The sequence below is a fragment of the Tachyglossus aculeatus genome, chromosome 2, assembly GCF_015852505.1.
Source record: "Tachyglossus aculeatus isolate mTacAcu1 chromosome 2, mTacAcu1.pri, whole genome shotgun sequence".
Lineage (NCBI taxonomy): Eukaryota > Metazoa > Chordata > Mammalia > Monotremata > Tachyglossidae > Tachyglossus > Tachyglossus aculeatus.
In genome coordinates, this window is record NC_052067.1 from 137,596,366 (window position 1) to 137,605,874 (window position 9,509).

Consider the following 9,509-nt stretch of genomic DNA (forward strand, 5'->3'; position numbering starts at 1 on the left):
CACAGCTGACAAGAGGCGGAGCAGGGATTTGAACCCATGACCTCTGATTCCAAAGCCTGTACTCTTTCCAGTGACCGTATTAATCCCCATTATACAGACGAAGTAACTGAAGCACAAAGAAGTTAAGTGACATACCCATGGTTACACAGCAGACATGTGGAGGAGCCGGGACTAGAACCCAGGTCCTTCTGACACCCAAACCTGTGCTCTAACCACTGGCTCCTATCCACTAGCAGCCATGCTGCTTCTCCTTATAGGCAGGGAACCTGTCTACTATCTGTGGTACTGTACTGTCCCAAGCATTTAATACAGTGGTCTGTACATGGTAAGTGCTCAGTAGAGACCGTTAATTGATTAACCATTTTGAATTTGTAAGAGAAGCAGCGTGGCTCAGTGGAATGAGCATGGGCTTTGGAGTCAGAGGTCATGGGTTCAAATCCAGGCTCCACCACTTGTTAGCCGTGTGACTTTGGGCAAGTCACTTAACTTCTCTGTGCCTCAGTGACCTCATCTGTAAAGTGGGGATGAAAACCGTGAGTTCCCCGAGACAACCTGATCACCTTGTAACCTCCCCAACACTTAGAACAGTGCTTTGCACATAGTAAGTGCTTAATAAATGCCATTCGACTGTGAGCCCACTGTTGGGTAGGGACTGTCTCTATATGTTGCCAACTTGTACTTCCCAAGCGCTTAGTACAGTGCTCTGCACACAGAAAGCACTGAATAAATACGATTGATTGATTGATTGATTGATTATTATTTAGTGTTTTTATGGTATTTGTTAAGTGCTTACTATGTGCCAAGTACTGTACTAAGCTCTGAGGTAAATACAAAGTAATCAGTTTGGTCATAGTCCCTGTCCCACCTGGGGCTCACAATCTTAATCCCCATTTTACAGATGAGGGAACTGAGGCACAGAGAAGCAAGTGGTCACACAGTAGACAAGTGGCAGAGCTGAGATTAGAACTCAGGTCCTCCCGACTCCCAAGCCCGTGTTCTATTCATTAGGCTATGCTGTGTCTCAGTTTAATCGGGGGGAGACTTTCTCGAGTTCTTAAGTCTCTTACCCCTTTTAATAAAAAAAACTTTCTTCTTAGCTAGGTAAAAAGGATGTGGTTTCTTACATTCTTTTTACATGATTTGCATTTTTCTTTTTACTGGGAATATTGAATATGTGTTGAACATTCCCATTATCTTCATATGAAAAGAGTTGTAAAGAACATGATCTCTCCTCTTCAGTAAAGAAGAGGAACATGCTATACATAGCTATTCCACACTATCCTTGGATCGATATAGTATTCTAATTTCCTGTTTGAAAAATTAGGGGTCCTTATGAGTATATTCCTTTATTAAAACTTCAGGTCTCTTTAAATGCAGCACAAGATTTTGAAATTACTCCTCCTCGAAGTCTGGGTAGCACAGAAAGTGACAAGTATTCCATGCAACTTTCCAAATATAGTCAACTCTGCCCAAATGCCAGTTTTTCACTACATATTTTGGCCAAAACGTGATGTCCAAAACACATAGTGACACCATGCATCTGCCTGGGTACAGCGCTATGTAGTTTTGGAAGAAATGATCAAATATATGTGTATGTACATAAACATAAAGTGAGTACTACAATGTGAGTTTCCTGTACTGGTTGTACAAGAACAAAACCTGTGCATTATAGAATGGGTTGTATAGATTCTGTGTGTTTCGCACATAGTAAGTGCTTAACAAATACTATAAGTATTATTATTATTCTGCCTATATAAACACTCAGTTCTCTCACAACAAGCTGGAGGTCATGTTCCTGACAAGCCCCGTGCTAATAGAAACCTGTGCTATGAAACACATGTTTTAGTCGATACCTGACAAACATGCATGCACGTTGCTTCTGCCATCACTTAGTTTTTTATTCAGATCAATCAATCAATCAATCAATCAATCATATTTATTGAGCACTTACTGTGTGCAGAGCACTGTACTAATCGCTTGGGAAGTACAAGTACAAGTTGGCAACATATAGAGACAGTCCCTACCCAACAGTGGGCTCGTTGTCAGAAAAATATTCCATAATTACATAACACCATTTTACCCAAGATGTATAGCCCGTTATAGAATAATTGAGTGTATCTTGGGAGTTTAAGCTTTTTGTTAAAGGTCTTCTCTGACAGCAGGATTGTAATTGAAGCAACGTGGCTTTGTGGATAGAGCTAGGGCCTGGGAGTTAGAAGGACCTGGGTTCTATTGCTGACTCTGCCTGCTGTATGACTTTGGACAAGTCACTTAACTTCTCTATGCCTCAGTTACCTCATTTACAGAGTGGGGATTAAAACTGTAAACCCTATGTGGGACAGAGACTGTGTCCAAAGCTATTATCTTGAATCTACCTCAGCATTTAGTAAAGTGCCTGGCACACAGTAACTACTTAAGAAAAAACATTGGAAAAAAAAAGAGAAAAAGATTTGAATTAACCAGGGACGGTAATGGGATGCATTCAGCCTTGCTCTGGCTCCCTCTTTTCCCACGACCAGCATATGTCCTCCCCCTGGCCTGGAATGCCCTCCCTCCACACATCCGCCAAGCTAGCTCTCTTCCTCCCTTCAAAGCCCGAGAGCTCACCTCCTCCAGGAGGCCTTCCCAGACTGAACCCCCATTTTCCTCTCCTCCTCCCCACCCCCCAACACACCACATATCTCTTCCCACAGCACCTGTATATATGTTTGTACAGATTTATTACTCTATTTATTTTACTTGTACATATTTACTATTCTATTTATTTTGTTAATGATGTGCATTTAGCTTTAATTATATTTGTTTTGATGACTTGACACCCATCCACAGGTTTTGTATTGTTGTCTGCCTCCCCCTTCTAGACTGTGAGCGCGCTATTGGGTAGGGACCATCTCTATATGTTGCCAACTTGTACTTCTCAAGCGCCTAGTACATTGCTCTGCATACAGTAAGCGCTCAATAAATACAATTGAATGAATGAATGAATGAATGAATGAATGAATCCAAAGAGAAGCAGCATCTTAGAGAAGCAGCATGTCTTAGTGGAAAGAGCCCGAGCTTGGGAGTCAGAGGTCATGGATTCTAATCCCAGCTCTGCCATTTGTCAGCTGTGTGACTTTGGGCAAGTCACTTCACTTGTCTGGGCCTCAGTTACCCCATCTGTAAAGTGGGGATGAAGCCTGTGAGCCCCCCGTGGGACACACTGATCACCTTGTAACCTCCCCAGTGCTTAGAACAGTGTTTTGTACATAGTAAGTGCTTAATAAGCCATTGTTATTATTATCTACACTATGTGACCACTGATTGGTGTTTTAGTTGCAGATGGACAGTGTAACTTAGTGGAAGGAGCCCGGGCTTGGGAGTCAGAGGTCCTGGGTTCTAATCCTGGCTCCGCCACTTGTCTGCTGTGTGACCTTGGGCAAGCCACATAAGTTCTCTGTGCCTCAGTTACCTCATCTGTAAAATGGGATTAAGACTGTGAGCCCCACATGGGACAACCCGATAACCTTATATCTATCCTAGTGCTTGGAACAGTGCTTGGCACATAGTAAGCGCTTAACAAATACCATAATAATAATAATAATAATAATGCATTGATAAGCAGTTGGGTAATGCAATTCTGCTAACAAAGTCCTTAGCCTCTTTTCCTCATTTTTCTAATCTGTAAGAATCAGAATAGCAGGAATCTTCAAATTGACATTTATAAAGGTCCTGGTAAATCCACCAAAGTATATAATGAATACCATGGTAGTTATATCATTCAGTATAGCAAAGTGGATAGAACACCAGCCTGGGACTCATGAAGGTCATGAGTTCTAATGGTGGCTCTGCCACTTATCTTCTTCGTGACTTTGGGCAAATCACTTAACTTCTCTGTGCCTCAGTTACCTCACTTGTAACATGGGGAGCGAGACCATAAGCTCCACGTGGGACACAACCCAATTTGCATATATCCACCCCAGCGCTTAGTAGTACAGTGCCTGGCACATAGTAAGTGCTTAACAATTACCTTTATTATTTTACCATATTTTAATTACCATATAATAATTTCACCATATCATTATTATGACTACATTTGTCTCTCACAGGATAAATTTAGTCATCGGTCATCTTTGGTGGTAACAGTTAATGTTTCATATTTCTGTGATTTAGTGACCCTTTGTGGAACCCCCTGTAGAATTTGGTTATCACCTGTTCTCCTTTGTAAATGTGAAGGTGTATGTAACTCATAAGGTCTTTCATCTCAGAAAGTTCCTATTTTAATTGATTACATTATTGTGTCTTGCTTTCAAACCAATTACTCTGATTCACACCATATTTTCCCGTAAGACTCTTTACTTCCACCATTAATCTCTTGCAGGTAACCTTGTTGGGTGTTTTTAAAAATCGAATTGCTGCATAGCCTTTGAATTTCCCTTATCTAACTCTGAAGTAATATCATCAAAGAACAAAATTAGTTAAGTATGACCTACAATGGCTAACATTATGTTTGCTTTCCATTATTTAATGTGACTTTCCAGGTGCCTGTTGCTTCTCTTTCCCTGACCGCTTTCTAATCCCTTCAGATAGTTTCTGGTATTTTCCACACAAAGAGATGTTAATTTACAGTGTTGTAATTACCAAGTTTTTCTCAGTATTTTTGTCCTCTCCTTAAAGCCTTTTGTTACAACTCAGATTTTGGTTTCAGTGGACTCAGAGAATTCTCCGAAATCCCGTTGTTGGGTAGGGATGTAGCCAACTTGTACTTCCCAAGCGCTTAGTACAGTGCTCTGCACACAGTAAGTGCTCAATAAATATGATTGAATGAATGAAACAAATAAATATAAAGAGATGTAGGTAGGTGTAATAGGGTTGGGGAGAGGGAGTGTTTACTCACGTGTTTAGCAGGAAGAACTTAAAGGCACACACAGGTGATGTGGAAGTGTTGAAGTAATAGTAGGAGAGGAAATGGAGTGGCGAATTGAGAGATGAACCCTCCTCCTTTCCAGTTTATTGCCAGGAACAGTCAATCAATAAGTGGTATTTATTGAGAGCTTTACTCTGTGCAGAGTTGGTAGACATGATTCCTGCCCTCAGCTAGCCCCTCCCTGCATTCTCCTACCACTGTTTCTCCCCCAAGGTCCAGAAACCTCTTCCTAATATCCAGTTGCACCTTTTTTGGTGAAGTAATCCCATTTTTTCCTCCTTTTCATTCCCCGGTATAGAGGGGGACATTCGAGTAGCATTCCACTAGTGAAGTCAGTCTCCCCTCAGCTTTCTCTTATCCAAGATAAACAATCCTTTCCTCGCCTGACCCATTTTCCATCCTTTCCACTATTTGTGACACTTTTCTATGGACACTCTCTAGTAGCTACCCAGGGGAAAATAGGTCCTGGCTGAAAGATAAAGGACATTTAGGGTAATCAGTTGGAGAAGAGAAGGCTGAGGGATCATTTAATAATGGCCCTCAGGTATATGGGGGAAACATGGAGCCACTATTCTCTGTGTCCTCGGGGGACTGAACAAGGAAATGGACTAAAATGAAAGCACTGTGAGTTTGGTTTAACATATAGAGACATAAAACGCTGGGCAGAGGAGCCTCCATCCATGGGGTTTATTCAAAAAACAACTGGGACTGAGTGCTTCCAGATGATAGCTCTAGACTTCAGTCATTCAGTGACATTCACTGAGTGCTTACTGTGTGTAAAGCACTGTACTAAGAACTCTTTTTTGAACGGTATTTGTTTAGCACTTACTAAATGGTGGAGTAGATACAAGCAACTTCGGTTGGACACAGCCCATGTCCCACATGGGGCTCACAATCTTAATCCCCATTTTATAGATGAAATAACTGAGGCCCAGACAATTGAAGTAACATGCCTGAGGTCACACACAGACGAGTGGTGGATGAAGTCCTTCTGACTCCCAGATCTGTGCTCTATCCACTGGCTCATGCTGTTTCTGAGCACTTGGAAACAGTAGCTTAGAAACAGCTACTCTCTTAAAATGTAAGAGAGTAGGTAGATACATTCCCTACCCACAAGGAGCTTACAGTCTAGAAGGGGAAAATGAATATTAAAATAAATTACAGATATGGAAAGAAGTGTTGGGGGGATAGGGGAGTGGGGGTCTTCTCTGCAACTATCTGATCAAAATGAGACTGGCAAAAGTGATCCTAACCCAATTTCAAACTGGGAGAGAAATTCAACATTGTCTATGGGACAGACATCCCTGCCTCTCACAGACCTAGCAGTGAGATGGATGACCTCACCCTTTTTCCAGGGGAAAAGCAGGAAAGGTCCCCCTACCAGCTCAGTCCTTCTCCAAAGTCTGAAAGGGAATGGAAGACTAAGGAAAAGTGGAGAAGACCTTTCTCAGAAAAGGAAGTCAAGATTGTATACTGAAAAGCAATGGTCATGTCTAGTAATTCTCTTGAAATCTCCCAAGAGTTTAACACAGTGCTCTGCACATGTTAAGTGGTTAATAAACACCACTGATCAATTGATTGATCCACTGATCATCTGGCTAAAGGAGAACCTAACCACCACGGACAGAGACTCCTCCCAGGTTTTTCCATTCCAGGTTTAACTCCCAACAGCCAAAACTTCCTTCATCACAACCAGCTCCACCCTTTCTGGGTGAAATAACCACATTACCTCCCCTTGTCCTCCCACTACACCTCAAAACCAGTTCAATAGACTTTCAGGACTTTAAGGGGAAGAGGAACTTAAGGACTTTCTCACAGATCCTTTTGGTCCTCACCCCATAGATGATGGGATTCACCATAGGGGGCACCAGGATGTAGATGTTGGCCACAAAGATGTGGATGTGGGGGGCGATGTTGTGCCCAAACCTGTGTGTGAGGAAGGAGAAGAAGGCAGGGGTGTAGGACCCCAAGATCATACAGACGTGGGAGCCACAGGTCCCCAGGGTCTTGAGCCGGGCGTCCTTGGAGGGGAGGCAGAACACAGCCTGGAGGACGAGGATGTACATACAGATGATCAGCAGAAAGTCCAACCCTCCCGTGAGGAAGGCAACAATGAGACCATAGGCCCGGATGACCCGGGTCTCAGCACAAGCCAGCTTGACGAGCGCCATGAACTCACAGTAGGTGTGAGCGATAATGTTGATCCTACAGTAGGGAAGCCACATGAGCAGGAAGGGGTGGGGGCTGAGCATCAGGATCCCACGGAGGAAGACGGCCAACCCCACCCCCCTGATGACCGGGTGTGTCAAGATGGTGGAATGTCTAAGCGGGTGGCAGATGGCCACGTAGCGGTCGAAGGCCATGGCCAGGAAGAACCCAGACTCCATGGCAGACAGAGAGTGGATCAAGAACATGTGGGCGAGGCAGCCTTCTAAGGAGATCATCCCATCATTGAACCAAAAGAGGATGAGTAGCTTGGGTACCATCATGGTACAAACGGCCAGGTCAGCTCCCGCCACTATGCAGAGGAAGAGGTACATGGGCTCACGGAGACTGGGTTCCATCTTGATGATGATGAGAAGAGCAAAGTTCCCCAGCAGGGCCATCAGGTAGACCAGGCCAAAGGGGATGGAGATCCAGAAGTGGGCAGCCTCCAGCCCCGGGATGCCAAGCAGGATGAAGGTCGAGCAGTGCAGTCCGGTAGCATTGGAAGTGAACATGGTATAGGTTGTCTGGTGTCTTTAGCTAGAGGCAATGGAAATCACCCGACTTTATAAGACTATTAGGTGATGAAAATATCCAGTCCAGGCAAATAGACCTGAAGACACATCCTCAAAACTGAAAGGAACAACTTGGATAATTAGCACCCGATTGGCCTAGGTTGAAATTTGACATGAGTGATTCTGGAACAATATGCTTTGTGCTAGCTTCACCTTAAAACCAGTCCATCACAGTTTCATTCCTTAAACTCACTTCTGACTCTTTGGCCATTTAAACTCTTTTCTATCCATTTGCAGGGTCATCCCCACTCTGCATGTTCCCCTCTAGACCATAAGCTCTGTGCAAGCAGGGTATGTGCCTATCAACTATCATATTACACTCTTCCAATCATTTAGTATGGTATCTCTCTAATCTGTAAGTCCCCTTATGGGCATGGAATGTGCCTGTCAGCACTGTTGTATTGTACCTTCCCAAGCACTCAGTACAATTCTCTGCCTGCAGTAAGCACTCAATAAGTCAACTGATTGATTGATAGTTCAGGACACATTAAGCAATCAAATACCATTGATTGGTCCACATGAACTCTCTCCTTCTGCTCACCCATTCACGTAGGGTATTGCTTCCTCAATCTTTAATTAATTTTAATGTTGGCCTCACACACTAAACTTTAAGTTCCTTCTGAGCAGAGAACATGTCTACCAATTCTGTTGGAATAATAATAATAATAATAAATGGCATTTGTTAAGCACTTACTATGTGTGAAGCACTGTTCTAAGTGCTGGGGGGGATGAAAGGTGATCAGGTTGTCCCACGTAGTGCTAACAGTCTTAATCCCCATTTTGCAGATGAGGTAACTGAGGCTCAGAGAAGTTAAGTGACTTGTCTAAGGCACAAAGCAGACAAGTTCCTAGGTGTTCAGTACAGTGCTCTGCATAAAGCCTTCAACAAATACCATACATTGACTGACTGCTTCCAGCACTTAGAACAGTGCTTTGCACATAGTAAGTGCTTAACAAATTCCATCATCATTATTATTATTTTGAAGGGGTAGGGTGAACTTGGAGACAGACAGCTGAGAGGGGTACTAGGAGCAGGGCATTGAGGGGACCAGAGAGGGGGTAAGGAAGGAAAGGAAGAGGGAAGGAAGGAGAGAAAAGGAGAGGAAAAGGTGAGAAGGAGAGGGAATGGGAAGTAGGAAGAGGTGCTTACTGGTGCTTCTCCTCTGCTGTTTTGGGTCCTTTCCAGGTGTGAAGTTTGAGTCCAGGGGGCTCAGAATAGAGGGAGTGGAGGATAGTGCTCCAGGAGGGCTGCTTGGGGTGTGTTCTATGGGACCACAGGGGCACCCAGCTAAACTGGGGTATAGTTCTTCTCACCCTCAGCCTAAATTTTGATGGGAAAGGGTCATCCTCCCATCACTTCCAAAATGATGACCTGAGCAAGCCTGCCACAGTGTGCATGTCCCTCTCACCACTGGCCCAAGCTGGGATCCTGAGACACAGCTGTGGAGGATCCAGGCAGGACTGTTGGAGCCACTAGGTTCTGACCTGGGGAAGAACTCCAAGAGTCACAATGACACCCTCTTCTTCCTCCTTCTCCTCTTCCATCACTTAGCTCATCTGCTGTGTTGGATCGGAGGCTGTTCTTCCAGCCAGATCTGGTGCCCACAGGGGAAAGCTTACCAGCATCACCACCCCCCACCGACCCCATTTGAAGACACTGCCTGCAGCATGCAGGTGGAGGTGAGGGACAGCTCACCCCCATGGGCACTGGGGCTGTGGAGAGTCCTGCAGCCCAGGGAGAGCAATGGGCACTATACCCTGCCTGCAGAGGGCGAGGAGGCAAGCCACTATTGGCCCTCCACCTTTCATTCAATCGTATTTTG

At 44.2% G+C, this 9,509-nt stretch overlaps 1 protein-coding gene across 1 annotated transcript; it reads right to left on the reverse strand.

Moving 5' to 3' along the window:
• Window positions 1–6,681: 6,681 nt before the first annotated feature.
• LOC119943701 (olfactory receptor 52D1-like) lies at window positions 6,682–7,626 on the reverse strand. Its single transcript, XM_038764836.1, has one exon. The coding sequence runs from the start codon at window positions 7,624–7,626 to the stop codon at window positions 6,682–6,684; it is 945 nt and encodes a 314-aa protein (XP_038620764.1).
• Between the last annotated feature and the right edge of the window lie 1,883 nt (window positions 7,627–9,509).